At 32.4% G+C, this 24655-nt stretch overlaps 1 protein-coding gene across 4 annotated transcripts in view; it reads left to right on the forward strand.

Moving 5' to 3' along the window:
• The window catches only part of LOC116765493 (uncharacterized), a 46278-nt gene that overhangs the window by 2268 nt on the left and 19355 nt on the right, over positions 1-24655 (forward strand). For all 4 annotated transcript variants that reach the window (XM_032654947.2, XM_061521973.1, XM_032654946.2 and 1 more), the window contains exon 2: positions 4341-4561. In XM_032654947.2, coding sequence (XP_032510838.2) covers positions 4420-4561 — 142 coding nt within the window. In that variant the 5' untranslated portion in view covers positions 4341-4419. The remainder of the gene's footprint in view (positions 1-4340; positions 4562-24655) is intronic.

The raw sequence follows: 24655 nt of genomic DNA on the forward strand, positions 1-24655 counted from the left end.
TTGCTAACGTACAATGAAGCGAACACAGACTATAATGTAGACTGGTCTAGACTCGTGTAGACCACGACACCGAACATTACAGACTATGACGGACAATTTTATTACGATAATCAGCACAGATAATAATTATGATTATCAAAAACAAGACGTAAATATGAACAAATACGTCTCTTATTAACGTACATAAGATAACATAATAATTTCTTTTAACTATAACCAATAGCCTAATCCTTTATATTTTTTTGTAAAAAAATATGTCTTGTTATACCGCAAAAAAAAATTTAGTTATACTATAAAACAGAAATTACTACCTCTGCAACATTTTCCAATACGTTATAATATGACAAACAGTCGTTTTTATATAATAAACTATGAGATTAATGTCACATATTATATACCTACTATAAAATAAAAAACAAATGTAATCTATTTTCTATATCTGAATCCCCCACGAATCCAGAATGAGCGCTCAAGCGAAAAAGTGGGAGTACGCCTGGTTGGCGCGTTGTGACTGACAGCTGACAGAAATGTATGACACTTTTTTTTATTTAAACAAAAATAAACTGTAATCCAAAGTTATACAGCCACGGGACACGAAAAATTTTATATGGAACGTGTTTGCCCGAGGCGAAGCGTTTCGTTTAATGATAGATGCAAAAATATTACTGTGTATATTTGTAATTTAGTGTAATTTTTTTTGCGTGTCTCCCATAACGGATAGGTACCTTTATAGTACAATAGTCTTAAGACTTTTTGGTTCCTCCTGTTCGTAAGTTTTATTTTCTTCTGAAAAAGGATATGAATACCGTATTAAAAAAGAGGTTTTCATATTTTAAATCAATATCTTCGAATATGAGCTTAACGATTTAATCAGCGCGCGGTGTATGATTAATAAGTTATAGAAAAAAATATATATCCAATTATTTTGCTGGCACAAAGTTACTCAGTACTTCCAGTTATAACAAGAGCGCTACAAGTTAACGACTCGCTGTGGTTACACCAAAAATACGATTTTAAGACAAACTTTTCACGAATGAAACTTGTATTGCATGGATATGGAAAAGTTCTTGTTACTTATAAAAACATATTCAGGAATCAGAAGCTTTTCGTGATAAAAAAGACAATGCTGTTATTACTCTTAAACCAATTTTTTACTTTTAGCGATACATTTTTTTGCAGTTCTCAGACATAAAACCTTCCCTTTATACTTGGTCTACTGCAAACCTGACCATCTTACCTGGGATGTCAAGGACCAGTCACATAGAGCCGCGCCGACAGCTAACGTTTTTAACTCCACAGTTCATGTCAGCTGGTGGTTTCAGTTCTAGTTTAGTATTTCATATAAACTCAATGTATGCACACCCCACATTCCGTATTGCTCACGTTTGACCGACTTACTTCCAAACGACTTGAACCCGCGAAGAGCGAAACAAAATACTTGTTGACTATGATGATTTATCTCTACAAAGAAAGTCTTTGAATTCATCAATCCAATACAAATTCATTACATAGGATTTCAGCGTCGACGTTCTAAAGCCTGATAAAATAAATATATACCAATTTCAAATATCCTCTCCTGTCAACCTCTGCCTGCATCGCAATCAGATATGTGCACCAAACAGCGCTAGTCATACAGCACTATAACGCGAACATAAAATTTTATTTGTTTATTTTATATACTGATTTATGACAGTTTATAGACGAAAACTGCGATTCTATTGACGTTTTTATTTCAGCATTGTAAATATTACGAGAGACACAAAAGATTTTAGGCACCCTCATTCATATGTATGCTAAATGCAACCAAAGCTTCAACCACAGAACATCTGCTGTGCTTTGCTTTTAAATTGAATTTAAAACATTTATTTTAACAAAGGACTGTTACAAAAAATATATCCATATTAATTTGAGGATGCTATAATCTATAAAGCGAAGTATTAGTAGTGCTTATATCTGTAGGGTAGACACCGCGTGTACTCCAATTACCAGTGACTCGATCGAGGCGTCTCTCCGACATCAGCTATCATATGCGACAAGATCGGAAACATCACACAACGCAGGCATTAACTTTGAAGTGATTGATTGAATATTCTTAAAACAAAGCAACTTCGCACTGAGATAACGAGACGCGGATCTCGAGAAGCACTGATTGAATTGTATCCAAAATAGTAACACGTTGAAGTTTAAAATATAAATACAATGAAGATATTCCAGTTAAACATACAGACGTCCAGTCTTGTTTGAAATAAACAACTGAATATCACTTATATATTGTGATATTTAAATATAAAACAGTTATTATTATATAATGTCATAATTTTTATTTCAGTACATAATGTGCCTACTAAATAATAGTATATATAAATAGTGTGTGTGAGCACTAAATAAAGCGCACTTAATCTGTAACTATACAAATGTAATTCGTTCGAATCTCTTACTCGTGTCTTTGAGCCCGGCGCCCACGTCGCTCACGTCGCCCACGTGTGTTGTGGGCGCTTTTACCTGCCCGTTTCAAAGAACGTCCATAATCCCTATTGAGATCATTCTAAAACCAATTAAATTGTATTTTTCAATTCGAGTGGGTTTTTACGTTTTTATTTGAAGTGAACGTTTCGTGTCAGCGGACGTTGTAAAGAATCCCGTATGTTATGTATTATTTGTTTGGTAATACGTTATATAATAAGAACTTTAATCATTAAATAGAAATTATATATGGCTACCGTTTCCGCCATTTTAATGTTAAACAAAATTTATACTTTGGAGTGCTTTTACCGTGTTTCATATAAACACAGTCACGATCATATTTTCAAGATTTTACTTATTTAAGTGTTATTACATATAAACTCTATGACGTTGGCAATAAAAACTATTTTCCAATAAAAATAATATTATATCAAAAACTAGGTGGTTAGTACACCTTCTATCGCGTGTCTACAGAAATTTTCATAATAGGGCCGTAGAGTGAAATCGATCTGTAATGTAATGTTATAAGGTATAAATTAGATTGACCTTTGGGGATATAGAGCAGAGTTACGTCCTTCTCACACAGCTAGCCGGTTCTGTGGTTTATTTCACTGATGTGTGGAACATTACTTCAATGACAATTTTGATATATTATCGACGATGTACGAAATGAGTTATTGTCTTCAGACAATTATGTCGGAATATGTATGCGTTCGACATAAACATTAACAAAATTTTGTCAAGTTAAAGTTAGAATATATGTATGTGTAAATTAAAGAATATTTGTTTTGTCAAAGATTTGTTGTATCCTTAAGTACGTAATGTCGCCTCATCGGCTTGTTTATTATAACTTTAACAATGAAACACTGAGATGAAATACGTAATCAGTATTAGAGAGCTGGAAGAGGAGACGGTTCGGCTCCGTTACTACTAAAAGGCACCTTATCGTGTAATCTGTCACAGTTTGAGTTATTAAAGTTACTTGGGGTCACCATTCATGTATGGAAATCGGTACAGAAATTTTAACATATTTGTTGGTCACATCGGTCGTTTAGATTTTTAAAAATTAGACTTAAAAAATACTAAAATATACCAAAAAACAAAATCATAACTTGAGACACTACACGGTCGTTTATTAGGAGCCGATTACTTTTATGTCAATTCACAGCAAAATGTATTAAAAAATATATATATTGGTCGTAAGAAAATTGTTGATATCGGATTCGTTAGAATTGTGGCTAATGGCAGCGATATTGGAAGCTTTCACGTGATGCCAGCATTTGATGTTAATTTGTCATTTTCATTATTAATATTGTAATACTCAGATACGGAACTCATTAAATATAAACCTTGTATGTAGTTAAGGGTGAGCCACTGTACGTTACATGGTTAGTGCTGGCAATAAGATCGGAGAGTTGATGCATTAAGTTATTTTAATTGCTGATTTCATTTAAATTACATTTGAAACTAATATATGATCTTTATGTTCAATAGCAGTTTTTTGATTTTTTTCAATTTGTCCAAAGTCTTAATTGAGAAGAGAAAAAAGTCATTGTTACTTTAAGGCCGGACTTGGAAGCCAGTTATTTACCCGTATTAACATACTTTATAAGTATATTGTATTTTAGTTATTTTAACTGTCATAGTTTAATTGATGCATTAAAATCGCAATAAATGTCGGTTTCAACTGTAAACTACAATATATTTTTAAACATTATAAGTATTACTCAAGAAACGGCACGTAATACGGTCTTATTAAACAAAATCACTTCTTATACTTACGGAGACGTATAATATATATTTTTTTATTATTTATTTCTTATTATATTTCTTATCGTAACAAAATTATTAACATATCGTCATTTTCATTTTAATAGGTGACGTATATAAGACACAAAAAAAAACTAAAATGTCAAAAGTGAAGTGAAAGTGTGGCGAGTGTGGCATGTGGAGGCTATGGGGAGGCAGCGGCCGACCGCGAGACACTTCCACAACCAGCCGGAGCTGCGGCGAGGAGGCGGCTCCGGGATGCTGAGGTGGATATTCCTGGTGTGGCTCGCTGGCTGCAGCCCTCGGGGGAACACCGTCAGGCAGGATGGTGAGTTCCAACCGGCTACAGTCGATATAAAACATTATATACAAAGAAATCTTCAATGTAATATACATAAAGTCACCATCGTAGCTGGCGGAGCGCCCGCCGTGACGGGGGTTCCGTATAATAGTTACCAAAAAAAGGGCCTTTTGTTTCCCGCCGACCCTCTGACAGCAATTAATGTTGTGTTTTAACTTCATGCCGCCTTCACACGGCTACCGAGATAACGTGAAAAATTGCTGTTCAACTTCTACTTCGATAAACTTGAAGCTGAATTACGATCGACATACCTTAAATATAATGCTACTGAATTAAGTATTAGATCTATCTAACACCGAGTTTCATCTGCGAACAGTCGTGTCTAAGTTGAGCACCAGGTAGCTCTGCCTACATGTAGCTATTAGTGTAAGTTTCCACACGGTACTTAAACTTACCCTCCACACACTTCCCATATACATGAGATAGTTTTGACGCATATAGCTATGTATTCCTAGTAGCTAAAACTATTACTATATAATAAATAGTAATTTAGAAGCCTTTTTATCTCTACATAAGGTTTCAAACACTGAAAAAGCACAATAGTTGGTTTAAAAGATATGTCTAAATATGTATCTCAATACATACTAGCATAATAAAATTTTTTTGCTAAATAAAAACAAAAATTAAATAATTGTATCGCCAGCCTAAGGTCCGGAGCTGTAACAAGGGATGACCTTAAGTAATATCGTATTTAATCATTAATTATTGTGAAAGCGAATGATTCTTTATCCTTATCTCCCAATTTATAATATCATGTTACGTAATCTTTGAATATCGTTCATATTGAACGATATTTCATAACAAATAAATGTTTTAATGCTTAGAAATAAAACCTCAGAGATGTTGGAGCAATTTAATATTTTTGAACACTTAAATAAAGTTAGTAACTTCACAGACGTCTAGGTCTTAACTAGCTCGTAAACCATGTTTGAGTATTGAGAAGTAGCTTCCGGGATTTGAATAATAAGTACTAGTGACTACAAGGGCGCGTTACTGAGATTGATTACGTGAACTGCGAGGGTTAAAAAAAACTTATTTATTTCGGATATTAGGACCACGTTTTGAAAAATCACGTAAATTTAAAATCATCGTAATTAAATAGATCTTCTGAGTTGTATCGGTTTTGGTGTAGAGCGTTTTTTTCTTTTGGTGTATAATATTAACATTAAGTGTCTGTAATAAATCTATTATTATTAAATTTACTTGATCTTAATTGTTAATTTATCATTTTCTATTCGACCGGATATCAAAATTACAGTAATAATTATTTTCAAAAAATAAGATTAAGCCCAAAAAAAAATGATTTCAATTAATGCAAACACCGAGAACCTTGACATACAAACGGGTTGATCTAATCGAAGTGATATTACATATTTCTGACAATTAACTAAGAGCTATGAAGTTATTTGATATTCGTCTTTGTCAACCAATACGTGTTTGAAGCAGAGGTGTATGTATTCACTCGCCGGCTCGACCATAAAGCTTTGAGATTCCGTTGTGTTAGACAAACTCATTGGATATATCCTTGTTTGATATTTCTGTTCCATTTAAATTGTGGAACACGCCATTCAATTCGGCCAATAATGAATATGGGTGCAATATAAGTTAATTATGCCATATTGTATATTTTTATAGCACCACGACTCCGCACCGCGTTATTCATACAGGTTCTTAACACATTTTAGTTTTTTTTTTTTGAATCAAGTAAAACATATAAACTACAGAAAAATGAAAGACCGAGTTATAAATAGGTTACCGGGAGCCCAATTAAAATTAACGCTGGAAAAATCATGTTACAGACCATTTAGGAAATTTACTTGATTGCTGCGGCTTGCTAGGAAACTGTGGATCTTAGGACTTTTGCTTTGAAATGTGCTTTTATTTCTACGGTTTCCCGTTGAGGTTGAACTTTATTATTTATAAATAATTAAAATTCATAATAAATTCACCGCAATCCAGCTAAAATGGCTCGCCGCCAACGCCCACCGCAGTCGCCGCGAGGATTATCACCAGCTTTAATGTTATTTCATTGAACATCAGTTTTGATGTAATTCTTACACAAGCAAAGACTTGGACGGTGTTAGTTCAACTACATATTTCTTTTAGGAACTAACGCATTATCTTCTTTTTTTGCATTCGGAGCAGTTCCTTCTTGTTCAGTATAATTTTTGTTAACAACTAATTAATAAAGTCCCAGAGATGCATGCCTTAAACTCGTTGAACATTACAACCTTCCATGTTACGCCATCAAAATTTAAACAAAACCTCCTTCGTGTCTCAATCGAATTCAGTTATGATTCTTATATAAAGTACTGACTACTATTCTAGATGGAAATAAAAGGACATTAAACAAATTCCAAGTTGTCCCAAGTAAAACTTAAAGGCAATAACTTTATTCAGTGATTCAGCTGAAACACCAACAAGATCTCGTCTCCAGAGTAACTAACTGTAATCCTTCTTATAAATTACAAACAATACATTACTTAGAAGTATGACGTCTAAATACCTAACTCCAAGAAAGACATCGCATGCACTCCCACGAGACTCGTACATCGATATTAAGAACAAAACTTGATACCTAGCATAAATAAATCTTCCGTATCTTAAGACGTATCTCATAAAGCATACTTCGTGTAATCATTAATATGAGAAACGGTATATATAATTCTAGAATTCCATAGATATAATTGATTTAAACTTTCGTATTCCAAGTCCTTAGACAGTAAAAATGATGAATAGATTTCTTACATTGGGACCATTGTATTGTAAAAAATGTATTCAACAACCAGTATACTCCTGCTTTGTAACAGAACGTATCAATTTAGGGGGAAACTTAGTGATTAATGGAGCTGTTTATCAATTAACGATGGCAGGTGCAGGTTTTTGTGGGGAAGAGATAGCAGAGGACATTAGGCTCTCGGATACCGCTAAGGACTTCGCGTATTACAAACTTTATATAGTTAACGTAACAAAGTGATTTATCGCATCATATTTACGTATTGAATGCAGAATTTGCTATTTAATTTTTATTATAATAATATTATGTATTTTTTTTTTTAACAAAAACTTACTTGTGTGTATATGGCCGTAATTTTATTAATACGCTTTTGAAAGCTATATATTTGAAAGGGGATCTCAGAAAAATAACAAAAATTCATTAAGAGATTTAACAATTAAAAATCAATTACTTTTCACAGTAATATACATTTTTGCGCTACATTTAATTAAGAGTCCGTATACGTTTAAATGTAAACTACAACTAACAAGTTGTGACCGGAGTATTTCTGTAACCACCGAGGGCAAACTATGAGTTCGGGGCTTGAATTGCGTCAAACGAAAACTTGGTCAAATTAGGTTAACACACTGAGCTTTGACTGCGACCACGGATTCCGCCTGATTCTTTAAGGGGTCAGGTTTGCTGAACAAACTGTAATGAGACTACTTCTGTGACACCCTGACGCCTTTAAGCTGAACAAAAATCAAAGACATTTCTCAATATCACTCGGATTGTTTCTTGACGGGAACGAAATCTATTTTTGGTTTATTGGAGGCCTTCCGGACAATTCTCGCTCACCAATACAATAGAACGGTACACATTGTTTGTTCTGCAACTGGTTTAGCAAACAGCACAGATCGTACCAGGCGCACCAATAACTGAAGGCTCATTCATTAGAAGAGAACCTGTCGTTGTCCGTCCGTCATAGATTCTAACCACTGATTTCTATGTTACAATTCATGTTCAATAAAATATATAATTTTGACATCAAAAACTTTTATCAAGGTGCCGCAATCTTTTGGACGGTAATACAAGTACGACAGTGAAAACACGATTAACATCTGACCCCGAACGTTGGCTGTATGCCATAACAAATAGACGTACAAAAAACATAAAACTGCTTATTTTGGCATCGCAACTTTGACGAGTCGCTCTAAGTGGAAGATAATATTTATTAGTCTACGGCACACAACTGCGGAATTGAAATTAAATGTAAGATAAGAAACCGAAATTGTATTGGTTTTATTGTTATCATAGAAATATAAATAGTACGGAGGTTCTAACGAACATTGTGATTGCTGTTACTTGAGACGGCTGTTATGAAACATGTCAGATTCCTTAACAAATGGCAAAACTTCTATAGAAATACGCATCGCGATATCACATCTCATCTTCAGGATATGAATGTGTTTTCAAAGCCAAGAAGTGACTCAGGAGTCCACATGACATAACGAATTTTGGCTGACGTCCCCGAAATCTCGACTAGCATTTCATTTCGTCTAACATGGTTATAGTAACAGTTAATCCAGTTCAATAATCGAGAAGGATCGAGACAAGCGAGTCTCTTCAGAATCTAACACTTGAATTAATTTGGCCAAAGACTGGCGTATGCAAATAAGTTTGAATTAAGCTAACTAAACGACCCTAAGAATAATAATATAGATGTTTACCACAAAGTGCTTTGCTGTGTCGCCATTCATCATCTTCCAACTACATTAATATTAAGACAGATAGCGTCCTTCTCCCTCCCACACTTCGCAGCTCCCAGCCGCTATCTCTTTGACAGTTGCGCAGGGGGAGCTTTTTTCAATAGCGGCATAGTGTAAGACATAGAGATACAAACGCTTATATCAAGACTATAAATGTACATGTATGCACATATTTAAGAATGAATTTTATAGTTACAATTGAATTTCAATACCTCGAGTGACGATGGCGTCACAAAGTCCCTTAGACTACAAGACTTAAAACGTTTCTATACATATGCACATATTTTTAGATAATATACAAAAACCTTAACAATATAATTATTATATTTAATTTAAGTAAAACAATAAATTTTTCATGTAAAATAAGTTAAAAATAGAAAAGGCGAATGTAGTCGTAGTTATTACATAACAATTGACATAAATTTTAAATTTGACTTCTTTTTTTTTTATTTATATAACTATAAACAAAACTCCCACAAACTTATTTAATTTATTCCACAAGATCTAACATACTAAAACAAATGAAGTAATTCTGAGTATTTAATCAAATAGTGATCTCTTAACTATTCTACGGTCACAGGGACAGGCAGTGAGTCAGTATCTTAAGGCTTATAAATAGTGTTCATTATAATTATATGGTGTTTTTATAATATATAATAAATAAATTTACCAGTTGATTATGTTATAAAAAATGTATTATTGTAATCATTTACTAATTATAATGAATATATATTTCATGTTGTAGTAGGTCGGGCGATTTTCTAAGTTTTCACTTGATTTTATTGTAAGTTAGAGTTTTAAGTTATATATAATATAATTATTTTAGTAGTTTTTCTAATCGTCTGTACATCGACGTGAGCTAGTAACATCGTTTAAACTCCACGTGTACGTTTGTACAAAACGATCGCATCAGTATTCCCTTACCGAGTGTGATTGTTGACGCTTGTCTCCTTCCTCTTGACGCTAATGAGACTATACTGTGACTATTCTAGCTGCAATTCATTGTTATAATCGTATAAATAATAAATATATCAAACTATTTATATTTAAATAGGTTTTTAGTGTTTGATTCAATTTGCAGGCTTTCATTACTTAAATTCCATGCAAATGAAAATAAAAGAAGTATTCAGAACTGTTTGTTTTATATACGGAGTCCAGTCCTTATACTGTATGTTGCCAAAAATACTTTGAATTTAATTTAATGCGGGTTGAGTAAGAACACATTCAATAAAGGACCGTAATAATTTGTTGCAAATAGAAGAAACCTTTTTCCCCTCCCTCGTTAGTCAACTACACTTTTTTCGTTTGCCATGGGGTGTCCGAATTTGAGGGTTTCAAACACATCATAAATATAGGCCTTATTTTATGACGCGTAAGGAGTACATTATAACATGTTCCCAAGCTGGCACTAGCAAGGTGTTTCCGGTAATGTGCCCGCTGTAAAGGATAACAGACCTTCTGCATACGTATCAAGGTGTATCGTTAAAGGGTCTGTCGCCACCGCGATATCTATATCAACATTTTTGTATAATATCTGCTCTCGAGACGAGTGTCTGAGACTTTCGTCCCTTTAAAAATTTCTGAAACAAATACAAGAATACTTTTTCACTTGTATTTTCACTCTTGTATCGGACAAAGAGCTTTTGTGATCTAAAGGACAGAATGAAAGACATCGAAAACACTTCTGAATTTCTTTATAATTGCAAAGATTTCGAGGATCCTGCCCCGACGAGATATTCCAGAGGCGGTCTGGGATTTAAGAAATTGTTTTGAGATAAGCAATGTGAGAAAATAACTTTATGAACAAAATCTTATAATAATTGCATAGTTGTATGTCTGTCGCAGGCACTCTCCTTTAAACTGAAATGCCAGACATATTTTTTATAGTCAACTCGTAAACGAATTCAAAATGCTTGTGAATATTCTTCGAACACGAAGGCTAAGTGTAAGCCGCTATCCGCATCCCATCTCATCCTCGAATCGGCCGAAATAAAAGTAAATCAATATGGCCACCTGTAATCCCGGATCCCAAAAAGGGGCAGGTGAGGACTGCGGTTGGTAATTTATTACAAAAATAAAGCTCTAAGGCCATCCGATCGTGACTTACAGGCCCTTTGAATCCTTCGGGATCCACTGCTCTATATCTGATCGACGATTCTCCTGTCCACATTTAATATTCTGCTACAAAACAATCTAACTGTATTAATCATCACACACACATTAATCATTATCGAGCTCTCGTACAATTTAAAATAATCAGCATAATGTTATATTACGCAATATTTAATGAAGTCTCATTCAAATCATTTGAATGTCACACGTTGACATCAATTATCTCCTAATTAAAACGAAATCTTTCTGATTAATTAATTGACAAAAAAATTTCATCCCGCATGTAAAGAACGATCGCTTAATTAAGCCCGCATTCATTAATTGTATTTTAAATCGTATTTTAATAAGACGATTAAAAATGTATAAATTATAATGCAAGTTATGAAATCTGTATAATCTTCTAAATAGGCAGTTCGTGTGTTCGACCCATTTTAAGATAAAAAGATTAACTTATCTCCGTCCTACACCCGCCTAAATGGAGGCTGGCCGCTTTTTATTAATTACACGTTTTTTTTTATTTAAATAAATATATATTTCATTTTATAGTAATTATTATAGTACTATTTTAATACCACTGTAAAATAATTTAAATTATTGGAATTATGAACTTTATTTATATCGTTTATGACCTCACGTTAATAGAATATGTGTTTAGATGTAAATGACGATGAATCCGAACGAATTATTAAAAGACATTATAATTCCTTGAAATATCAATCCACACCTCGAGAGCTGGAAAATATTTAAAGTGTCGATACCATGGCTTATGTAAAGGATGACGCGTTTCCGTTATGACACGATTTCTTTAACATTTCCATCAGATATTTTTCATTGCAGTTTCTGATGTAATAACGAGTATTTATGAGAAGAGAAAACTATAATATTATTGTCGAGCAATCAGAAAGTCATTGAAAATAACAAAATTTTAAAAGAATAACTTCGAGATAAAAACGATAATACACATATATTTAAAAAATCGCTCCAATATGACAATAATTTATAAAGCAAACTCTCAACCTTCAGTTACAAATAAAACAGGAGATTAATTTTATATTTATATTTATATTACCATTTTTCAGTCACCGAAACATTCATGAATAAAGTTTCAGAGTATTCTCTAATAGTTCACTAAAATGACAATATGTTTCACGCATCCGACAAGAGGCTTCGAATCAGATGAATTGAATCCAGTTATTTGGGTACAGTCGGTGAACAATGGGCCCGCTCCCTCAATATTCGTGAAGGACTCTACTCGCTAGGAAACCGTCTGTGGATCATTCCGTCTAACACGATACCACGTATACTACTAATACAACTTCGTACAAGTTTTCAAATTACACTTCGCTCTACGATATTGAAATCTGATTGAATTAGCGCTTTTAAAGTAAATACAATACATGTTAGGGATGAGACGATCTGTTGATGACCCGCAATCAAAATCGCATCAAAACGTGAATACAAATTAAACTACAGGGTTTTATTGAGTGAAGACGCCATCAGATAAACTATTTGCACGTTTGTCGTTCTTTAAATTAGAGACAAAATTTTGTTTGGATGATATTAATGTAACAGAGAATAGAAAAATTCGCTCCAGGACACGCAGTTGCTGCTAAAGTCTACATAAATTAAACATTTAACTGGTAATGAAGTCGTTAATACATTATCTAGTCTTAAACTGCATTTGAATTTATTAAGTTGGATTCATTAAAAGAAAAATCCTTACCGAGTCCATTAAAGTGTAATGTTGAAAAAAAAATCAAATATTTAAAATATATGGGAAAATATTGATCAAATACACTCGAGGTGCACGCATCAACAGACAGACATTCCGTTACCTGGCTGTGTTTTGAAAGCTCGTGCAACATCCGTCTGAGTAAACATCTCCTACAATCACAGGGTAAGTGCGGTTCAGTTGCATAGCTATATACTTAGTTAAACTAGAAGCTCTAGCAAAAGAATCGCATGAACAAAATTAATTTCTCTTGTCGCATTTTTTTCATCGGACCGCTATGAGATCTGTCGAAACGGGGACGATCGTTGCAAAATGAATCCAGGTTTTAGCCGTTCGATAAAATCCAGAATAAATATAAAATCTTCGTCATTCTAAAGGATCCAAAGCTGGGAGGAGTGTAGCGTGTAATGAAAACGCGCCAGCAATATCTACGGTGCAATTGATAGTTCACCGCTGTGATGAGACCAGCTCTTTATATACTTAATCTGTCCGCTTCCAGTAATCCCACATGAATAGTGCGGATGCTTCGTGCTTACTATGTATATTTTTTATACTTAGACATATAAATGTCGACAAAAATAACATATACCTAGTTATTTAACCAAAGTGTTAGGTATATTTAACATTGTTAAAATACACTGAACTAAGTGTAACAATAATTAATAATATTGTACTTTGTTAAATGTGTCATACCGTTTGAATTTTTGTTTAAAAGATTTTTAATTTTCGCACATGACTCCTTCATCATATATAATAGTTTTACCGTAAATAAGTCTAACAATAACAGCAGTATATTGAACAGTCGAATTAAGAAGTCCTCTCTTTGTGAAGTCGGTCAAACGTGTATACTATATATAAAATAGCTTATCTTGACTTTTTCTTTCAATGAGCTTTGTAACAATGATCCCAGAGAGAAATTCTTTACAAACGTCTTCTCAAATTCAGCCTTGACCGCTTTCGCGAATTCCCAAGCAGCTAGCCATTAGATGACGTTGGAGATTTAGCTAATGAGACCTTGTCACATGTATATCTTAAGGCTTTGTATGAAAAACAGATGATTCGTTTTTACTTGTAACGTCCTCGATTAGGACGAAACAACACTAATCACTGATTTAGAAAACTCCAACATAGAAAACTTTGAAAGGAAAATGTTAATTTTCATTTAAACCGGCAAAACGAGAAGGATAGGAATATTGCAAAAAAGATTAAAGATACTATCTTTTAAAAACATTTAACTCTGTGGCAATAACATACAAAATCCGTGATTGCTGGCTATTTGGCTATTTGTTTGTTTACATCGCTATACAGATTGCCTACACTTGGATAACATCATATAATCCTTTGACGTCTGCCGCCACGTCGCATCCATCATTGAAGATATCCAGTACGTGGGCTGTCCACACCGAGCCTCCATGTGCTATGGATCCCTAATATTTGAAGATATCGCTTCAGAGACGGATGTTAGCGCTAAATAAAATATTCTTATTGTACATTTCGTTATTCATTTAATCAAGGCTTTCTTCTGATTTTTCAAATCCTTATATTTAATTTAACATTAATATAAAAAAAATTACAAATGCCTAACATTTCGTCCATATTTTTTTTAACGAATAGACTATGTCTACAGTCGAATCATACTCTATTAACAATCTTTATAACTTTGTTACAAACAAGGATGAAGGAACAATCTGGGTTGTTCAATTTACATCCGCATATTCTAATCATATCCGGTGTCATGTAGCCGTAGCCGGTCTCACATCGCCGAATTCGTCTCACGGTGAATGCAGCCGGTTATTGGCGTCCGGCTATGATGTTGAGAACAGCCGACGATCATAACTGAACCGGATCACGGTATTGTAACGTGACATGCCCTGTGTTCCACCTAATTGTGTTTACGAAGCACTTAAATTGCGAAGCACAGCACAAAGGTTTACAGCGAATTTGGATTTGTAATGTTAATAAAACAGTTTTCACTTTAATATTAATTGTAGTACAATAAACAATTAAACAGTGTTATATTAATATAAGTTATCTGAAACATAAAAATAATGACATTGGATGAATAAGTAAGAATATTTTAACTTCGTCGGATATTAAAACATTGTAGTATCCGCCGCGTAAAAAGTTAGTTAATGATAACGTCCTTACACTATTTAGACTCTTGCGTATCTTATCAAGTTTTATATTTAAAAAAAAATATATAATTTATTTTTAAAAAATTAATATAAATTCATAAACAACGAGGTGATGTTAGTTTATTAGTTGAGACTATTTTGTAACTTTGGAAAAATTTAAATAATGTAAAGGAATTTCTTTAGAGCAGACTTTTCAGCGGCGCTTACTACATTCACACTCCAATTACGGTGAGTCGGCTGGAGTCGCAGGTAAAAGTTATTGTTAAAATAAAGACGATCAGAAAATTGATAGATTTCATACAATTTGCTAACAACAATTCTTAGGAAAGCTCTAATAAGATGGCGATCCCGAAAGTCGAAGAAGGTTAATCCTCACGAGATGAAAAAGTAGAAAAGATAAAAGCTGGCGAGTAATCGATCCACGGATAGAGTTGGAATTGCAAACTGTGTTCGTGTGGGACGAGTTACGAACAAACAATGATCCTATATAAAACAGTATACATACGAGGTTTGAACTGACAAAGGAGCTTATTTACAAACAGTATCGTCAAACCATCCCACATGTTAATATACTAGCATATAGTGTGCAACTTTGTATATAAGAAGATTTTAACTGAAATATACAGATGTAACTGTTACCTTATGCTTTGGAAAGTATTTAAAGATAAATCGCTCCCTCTCCGAAGTTAAACCGCAGATAGTAAGTTAGGAGTTAGCGTGAACACTCGCGGGCTCTCTGTAACAGATGGTAAGAAATGATAGAATTATTGTCTTCGTTTAGGAATCCATTTTATTTATTTAGTGGATCACGTTATATAAGATTGTTAAAAAAAAAACAGTAATAGTAAAAAGGAATAAAAACTATTTTGACTACATTCATATAAAATAAAATTGACTGAAAAAAAATCGATCTATTGAAGTTCTCTATCCTATATAATACTAATATTTTAAATATAAAAGTCCGTGGAGATGTATGAATGTTTGTTGTTCTTCCACAAAAGATATACTAAACTGTCTTTAACGGAACTTTACAGAAATCTATAATAAGATTTAGGCTATAATTTAATCCGAAATTCTGATTAGTTACCTCATGATGGAGTCAGAACAGTTGTATTTCGTATGAGGTCACCTAAATTGACTATAGATGTCGCTGTCAGCTAGTCTATATATCTATTAACACACTTTGCACATTTCGCTCCAAGCCTAATTCAGAAAACCACGCAGACGAAGTAACGGACGGAACTAGTATTATTATGTAAATATTAATAACGTTTTAAATATTTCTTATTATGTTTAGCTCTGGGCTTCGTTTATTTGATCTCACGTTGAAGCTTTTGTGTCCACACGGTGTGGGAAGTAAATTAAAGAAGGTTGTTTATACTTATGTATATTTTTAAATTACATGCATATCTTTTTATGAGATAATTGTATATTCTTAAAAAAAAACTTCCTATCACGAGACGAGACGAAACCTCTAAGCATTCAATGGATTCACCGTGCGGGTGCCGGGTCCATTGCGTTGCAGAGAGTGGAGCTTCAACAGTGCCTGGGACTTGTGACCCAGGTGTAGGTTTAAGGGGCCCCTAACTAACGCGCGTTAAACGCTCACCTCCACTGTCCAAGCTCCTCTCCCTACCTAACCATATTTGAAAAGAACCTACTAGGGCTGCCTTCGAAGTACGTTCCAAGAACGAATTGATGTGAGTTCTGGACAGGCCCAAGTCTTTTAGCAGGTTGTAGAGAGACTTAGCCGTTATACCTCTCGCTCCCACTTCTACCGCGTATAAATCCACGACGAACCTATTTCGAGTGAGTTCGTTTGTGAGCTCGTAATATTTGTTGACCTTGATGGTATGGTCTTTGGGGATGTTGGTTTCCCAAGGAACCGTAAGCTCTATCATCACAACGCGCTTTAAGATTCGCGAATACATAAATATGTCTGGTCTGGAGGCCGACGCACAAATATCCTCGTGGATTTTGTATTGTTTTTCATACGTATCCATCATTATAGTCCAAAGTATAGTAATTAATAGTAATTAAAGTAGTCCATATAGTAATTAATATTAACTCATGTAATAGTGTTTATAAATATGCCTTTTAGTGCATTAAAATAGTTACATGCACACGTTTATCTTGAGTATGAAGCGACTATTGTACCAAATCCCACAATACTACAATTATATATACTATATATATATATATATATATATATATATATATATATAGTATATTATTATTATTATTTCTAATGTAATCCAAATAACTGTGGAAACTGTTCTGGCAAATTGTTTTTAACCTAGCGAAATAATACAAGCTGTGTGTTTTCCCATAAATAAATAAATAAAAAGTAATGTCATACAAGTTATATATAATTTAATTTCTTATACACATGTTTATATAAATCCAGTTTAAATAAATGTGAGCAGAAAACTCAATGAAAACAATCACGTCGGAGCTCACGAAACTTTAGCTTAGTTATTTTACACGAAAAATCTTTTCCATCGTTAAAATAAGCTCCGGAACGATTATGAGGATGGTGAATTTTAAAATTCTAGATATCTCGTAGTATTTTAAATCTCGTGTATTAAATATTGTCATAACTAACTGCTGACCGAAGTTTCTATATTAAATAATTTAATGGACATTCGATATCTCTCGTTATATCATCATTTGCGAGGATTTTTAGTTTGGTTATGTTCTACTAGAATTTATTTAGATTAAATTTGAATATAAATTACGTACTAACATTAAAAATACTGTGATAAGTTAATCGTTCTTATGATCCCAATTTTGATGCAGGTCATTCGTTTCATATGAACAAACACAAAAACTATTGAATTTTAATACTTACATTGCACACGTATACAAATGTATACTTCTAACAGCCTTAATATCTGTTTGCAAACGTACCAATGACAGTTTTAACGTTTAATATTTTCGTTGCTATTGAGAACTCGTGTGGATGTATTCTTAAAGGAGAATTAAATAAAAACATTGAGTCACAGAAGTCTAAGCATTATGACTAACGATTGAAACCACTTAACAAATTAGAATATATATATTTTGCTTTGTTCGTTTCGGTGAAGAGATTATAGAAAAATATTGAATAAGCCCAAAAAAGAAAAATGGCAGAGAGGAAAATAATTATAATTTTATAAAAATCCGTTTGTCCCGATGTTACCTGATTAAATGGCTTTAATACTCACATTTGGTAAATAACATACGTTCCCGTTGAAGCCTCTTATACAGTATTATTTAAAAACATTGAATCTCTTAATCTAAATAAGTGAAACATCACGTCCTCATCTGATATGCAAGAGTATAAATATGCAAGCGGCCGGCACTTTTATAACTCTTATAACTCCTGGCGTACTTTAAAGTGAAAAGAGTTTACAGAATTTATTAATGCAATCCGTGTTCTGGGCGATGATTTATATTTTATTTTATATATATTTAAACCATGCACATACAGAATTAATTTTATTAGATAATTTTAATACATTAATAAATTAATTTCTGAATTTATTAAGAACCATTAACATTTAATAGCAATGATATTTTGATGATGAATTTTTTCTAAGCCACAAGTCAGTTATACATACATATTATTTTACTGAGAATCTTTGCTAAAGTACTGCAGTATTTTACTCCGGGCAGGCTTCTACCGAATGTCACCTTACGGATTTAGGCTTCTGAAAAGCTTACAAAATTCATATTGGTGGTTGAAATCAATTTAATCAGTCTTAAAATAGCCTTAAAAGTATTTAATAGGATAAAATTTGGAGAGTGGGCTTAGGATTATGATTATATGGATAATCCATCCCAGTTTTTGAAGTACACGACGATCTCTCGTTTATTCTTTCCTTTTAGATCTTCCTCGCACACCGAGACACCAAGACTAAACGATACGCTTCCTTAACATCAAATATCTGCCATTGACATTGCCGTCAAAAAGGGTTTAGTAGTTTCAGAGAGTAGCCTAGATAAACACACAAAGATAGAAAAAAAGAATATTGTGCTATAAATACCTTGTGTTTATTTAGGTATACGCATAATTAACAGCGGTCATGAGGAATAAACAGTCCAATTTAACTTATTTACAAAGATTCTATAAAATAAGATTATTTATATTTAATTTAGATATAAAAAAAAAATTGTCAAAAATACTTTAAATTGTACTGATTTTGGTTGGCACGTATGAAACATTTTATCTCAGGCAATAAATCAGTAAATAATGAATATTTTTATTCATATCATTTTCCTACATCTGTAAGAAAGTTTTTCATAACAGCATCCTAAAGATCAAACTAATCAAATTGTGTGAACACAAAAGGTTTAGCCTCGACTTGGTACGGAGTCAGCTGTTTTAATTGTTGAACTATTAGCTCTAATTGAAAGACTACCTTACTTATCTGCCAGGTTAGTGTTCAACTTACACGGTAATTCGTACTTTGGAAACTAGCAACTTGTTCCTTTCCCAGTTACAATTGTATTATACTTACATTCAATTACGCTCTTAGCTTCATAAGAACAGAGAACTTCCGACGGATTCGTCTTAATAAGGCATTAATTAACTATCGGCTGTTAATTTCAATGAAAGCTACGCGGTTTTATTGCTGTTATGTTTTTTTTTTTATCATAACTCATCATGAAATCCAACTAGTCCGAACGTCAAACGGCTAAAGAAGGAGCCGCGGGGAAGCGGCAGTAATTAATATTCATGTAATTAAAGGTACCGAAAAACAAATAAATATGAAAAGACCACATTAAACGTGTTTTATTGCCCCATTATTTTAAAGTTAACAATCTCTTATTATGTATGTTTATTGCACCATAACGTTACAACATACTAAATCTATTAATTAATATTGTTAATTAATTACGTGTACGTTTGTTACTTTTCATCCGGCCACTGAAGAGGTTACGAAGAAGGTCAATGTACATAAGATTTCGTATAATGAGATCTATGATTTTCGCGAGTTTTATTCATTTAAACGAAACTAATATTTTTCGGATAAACTACGCGGATTTTTATTATTTAAAAAACTACATAATCCCGACGTTTCGGTTACTTTTCAGCGACCGTGATCACGGGATTATGTAGTTTTTTAAATAAAAAAAATCCGTATAGTTTATCCGACAAATATTAGTTTCATTTAAAAGATTTCGTATATTTAAAAAAAAACAGTAAAATTGGTCACAATTACATATAGAAAATGCGTAAAGAGTTTTGAAGAACCATTCAGTTGTTGTACATCTGTTTAACTATATCATATACACAAGCGATTACATTATCTCCTGTTTCAAATAACGACTTCAGTACCCTTTACAGTTTACAAGAAAAAAAGGTTAAGAAGTACTGTGAGTTGTTCGAACATTAATTTAAAATTAAACATCAAGGCGCATTATCCATTTCTTTTAATAAAACACAAACACAACCGAGTAATTAATACTTTTATACCGAGGCGGTGGGCCTTAAAGGTATTAAATTTCTGTCAGATTACTTACTACAGATTAAATGGCTCGGTATTCAAATGATATTGAACTTAAGAAGTTTGTAATTGGGTTCAAATTTCATCTCGGCTATCTCTGAGGAAGAGCTATACCCTCATTAGTAGTTGGCAGCTTTTTTGATAGAATGATAAAACATGTCGAGTCTCCGTTAAACTTTGTCACATGTACTATCTTTAATCATAATGACATCTGTTATTTGAGATACTTGGCTACGGATACATAACACTATATTAGGTCATATTAAAATTCGTCTTCATATATTAATTATTCCAAGACCGATAACAACATTGATAAACAAAATTTTACATCCTTTGCTTGAGTATTTAAAGAAATAGATTTGCATTAGAGAACAAAGAAATGTTTTATGAAAAATAACAGAACATACCAGAATAAACCTCCTTTGATATATCTCATGTTAGTTACAATTTCAAACTGCAATCCTCACAGTTAATAACCCTAATGACTTTAATAGAACAGCTCCTTATGTTGGACGAAATTCTTAACAGCAAATAATTAATATTGATTTGCTTCTTTAAAACGCTTGTATGTATGTATGTATAGTCCAAACATTAGGACGCCTTCAATTTTATAGTTTAATTCATACAAATGAGTTATTTGTTGTATAATAATGATGCCAGACTAGTTCTACTAAGCGAGTGACGAGGAAAACTTATTATCTATATAATTTAAATACACAATAATAATGTAATTTTCTAAATAAGAATATTTTTTTGAATTTCTTCTCAAATTCAAGACAGAATCTCTATGGCGATCAAAAAATTAAGAGCAAAAACTTACAGCAATTACATGAAAGCATTTCTTAAAGAACAGTTCAATTCTATCGGAGCATCTTTTGGAAGTGCTCTTCAAACTAAAAATAAACTAAACAAACGTGTGAAAGACCATTCAAGAGCTCGTAAAAGCTTGTAAATCTATAGAAATCTTTAGAAAACCACATAAATTCATTTGGGAGCATTCATAAGTTCGTTCGCTTCTTTTTTTTCTCGTTTAAGTCTATCAGCGGAACTCATTATGCGGCCAACTTTTTTTTATGTTCAAACACAACTCGGATCATTATATGGAATCGACGAGGACTTATTTACATTTTTAAATTAATTTATATAAACAATATCCTCCACTTGTACCGCAATTTAATGTATTCGATTGTATTAGAATTCAAAGAATATTACTTGGCAGGAAATCGAAACTACGACGCTCGATGACTTACGAGTTCAGTTATTCATGAACAATCCAATGACAAATATATATATATATAAATATACGTATAACTTTGTATGTAAGGATTTTGAACAATTTAATGGCTATGCTTAAGACTAGCTTGCATTAACACACTACAAAAGCACCTTTCCACTTTTTCATTCATAAATCTTAGCACATTTTATAATAGAATTAACTAAGGTTACTGAATATTTGGCCTTAGCCTGATTTTCATTTTCCAAATGATATGTAAATATTCTCCAAAACACTGTTGTACATATAAATCACTTAATACCTTTAATAAAAAACATTTCTATACACATTAAAAAAGAAAATGTTTGTTTTATTCAAAGTCCAAACAAAATAAAACACAAAGAAGACAAAGGATATGTTTCACGCAAAATCAATTTGCGCCGTTTCATATATCTCAAGCAATTCTTTGATATTCATATCTCTATTTCAATATATACAACATTTTCTTTAAAGATATTCTGAGAGACGACAATACACCCGATATATATCTGTATATTAAAATTTATCTTGAATATTTACTACATTAATGTAATGTTAATATCTTTTTATTTTGTATTTTAACTACTTTGCAGTAGTTTAATTGTCATGTAAGAGACGCCGTAAATCTAGGAATTCGTGAGTAAAGACTATAAACAAAAGTCCTTAGATTCCCGCTTTTCATAAACACCGCTCCATCAATCGTAAAAGCCAAACAATACCTGATAAAAGGCGTCATATCAAAAAGTACTGCTAGCTATCCAAAGCATAAGATACGGCGATTTATTATTAAGAAAAAAAATAATATGACGACGGAAGTGTCTCGTCCAAAAACTAGGCCAAGTAATATGTATTGGGCGAATGTGATTTTTTCCTTTTTATTAATCACAATGGCTGACCAAGACCTGTTAGTATTATTTCAGAAAGCAATATACACTCTCTTCATCTTTACTTCATTCAGAATTTTAATATAAAACACAAAAATTCCATCATTGGTATTGAATTGCCAGAAAAAAAAACATATATAAACAAACAATGTTAATACTCTAATGATATCAATATTATAATAGTTTAGTATAGTTATTTGACTGTATGTTTATCGCTTTAAGTCTTAAACTTGATGATGTTTGTTTAAGTAAAATTCGATTGTGAGTCGACAGCCGCTTTTGCCTGTCATTTTACATTTTTGTGGGTGTCATATTTATAACTAGGAAAGGGTGTCGTTGAGGGTGAAGGATCCATTTCAACGTACATACAACAGTTCATACAAATATTATATTTAGTTATTATTAATGTTGCATACAAGAACTTTGTAATTAAAATATCATTTCTCGTTAAATAGTCTTCATAATTCATATTAAATCATTTTCATATCACGTAACTAAATAACACATGCAAAATATTTCTCTCTTAAAGTTACAAATCTGTTTTTAAATTAAAATTAAATCCCTTCTCATACCGGCTAGCAAATCGTTAGTCTTAATTTCAGTACGCCATGAAATAAGCTTGTTGTACTCTGAAAGTGAAGCTATAAATGTGATGCTGATAATTTAAATTAAAATGAAAGCCTATCGATAGATTGATTGGAAAATATATGCTATTTTATGATACGCACAATTCTAAAAGGAATCGTTATTTATTAATAAATATAAAAATAATGATCAATATTGATGTAACTTATGATGAAGGGATAGTTCTTAATGTCGAAAAATCTAAACACAGAAAAAATTTTCTAATTTGAAAGTAACCAACAAAATTGTAGACAAACTTTGTTTGTTTCATCAATAAAATCGATGTGGATTGACGAATATGTGGGTAGTATGCAAAATATACAAGAAGGATATTCAGCTTTCAGTGTACCCAGAGCTTGAAGTGAAAAGCACAGTCAGACTCGCATCGTGATTGACGAGCGGCAATACTAAGCAAATATGGTTAGCACGATCACACCGAACGATACGACATCACTGTATTTTGTTTTTATAAATAAATAATTGAAATTATTTAACACATACAAATTATATAAATGGTGAATTAGTACATTGCATGAGAGGTTCTGTCTCAGACGTAGAAGTTTTTGTCGTCGTGTAGTCGTGTCGTTTGGTCGTGTAGCTGTCGTTACGTTATCATTAAGATGAACCCAACAGTTATTAAATTCACACACGCGCCACTAATTATCGTACGGACCCAATCTATTTATCAGAGAACGGATGCACACAATTTAATTTAATTTAATACAAATAGCTGATGTATATTCGTTTTGTTATGATACTTTTACCAACTGTAAATAAATGTGTTATTTTTCAATTTCATATAACTTAAAGCTTATGACGATAATCTTACTGAAATAAAAAAAAGACGATAAAAATAAATGATATAAATGTTTTAAAATTGTATAATATTTTGGGATTTTCAATTTTCTACCATATTTACTCACTAACTCAGTTTCTCCCAGATCTAGTATCACATTGTCCTAAACATAATTAAGATTTTACTCATTTTGATCTCAAACTGAATAATTTTTATTCAAAGACAAAAGACATCTCGACTACGCTTACAAAAAGTTATGCCAATCATTCAAACTATCAAAACGATAGTAGTAAACAGAAAAATGTTCTGTATTTTTATAAAACAACGACATAAACGAAACTTTTTTTACAGCTACGATAATGTATTTTCTATTATTTTATTTCAAAATTATAATCTCGTTATTAACTTAATTGAATCAATCAATCAATTCTGTGGCAAATATACAGACATAATAACAATTTCTTTTTATTCTCAATTTATTTAAATAATTGATCCATTCACAAATATCGTAAAGCAGGATCAGGAATACTAAGTGAATATATATATGCT

The sequence above is a fragment of the Danaus plexippus genome, chromosome 11, assembly GCF_018135715.1.
Source record: "Danaus plexippus chromosome 11, MEX_DaPlex, whole genome shotgun sequence".
Taxonomy (NCBI): Eukaryota; Metazoa; Arthropoda; class Insecta; order Lepidoptera; family Nymphalidae; genus Danaus; species Danaus plexippus.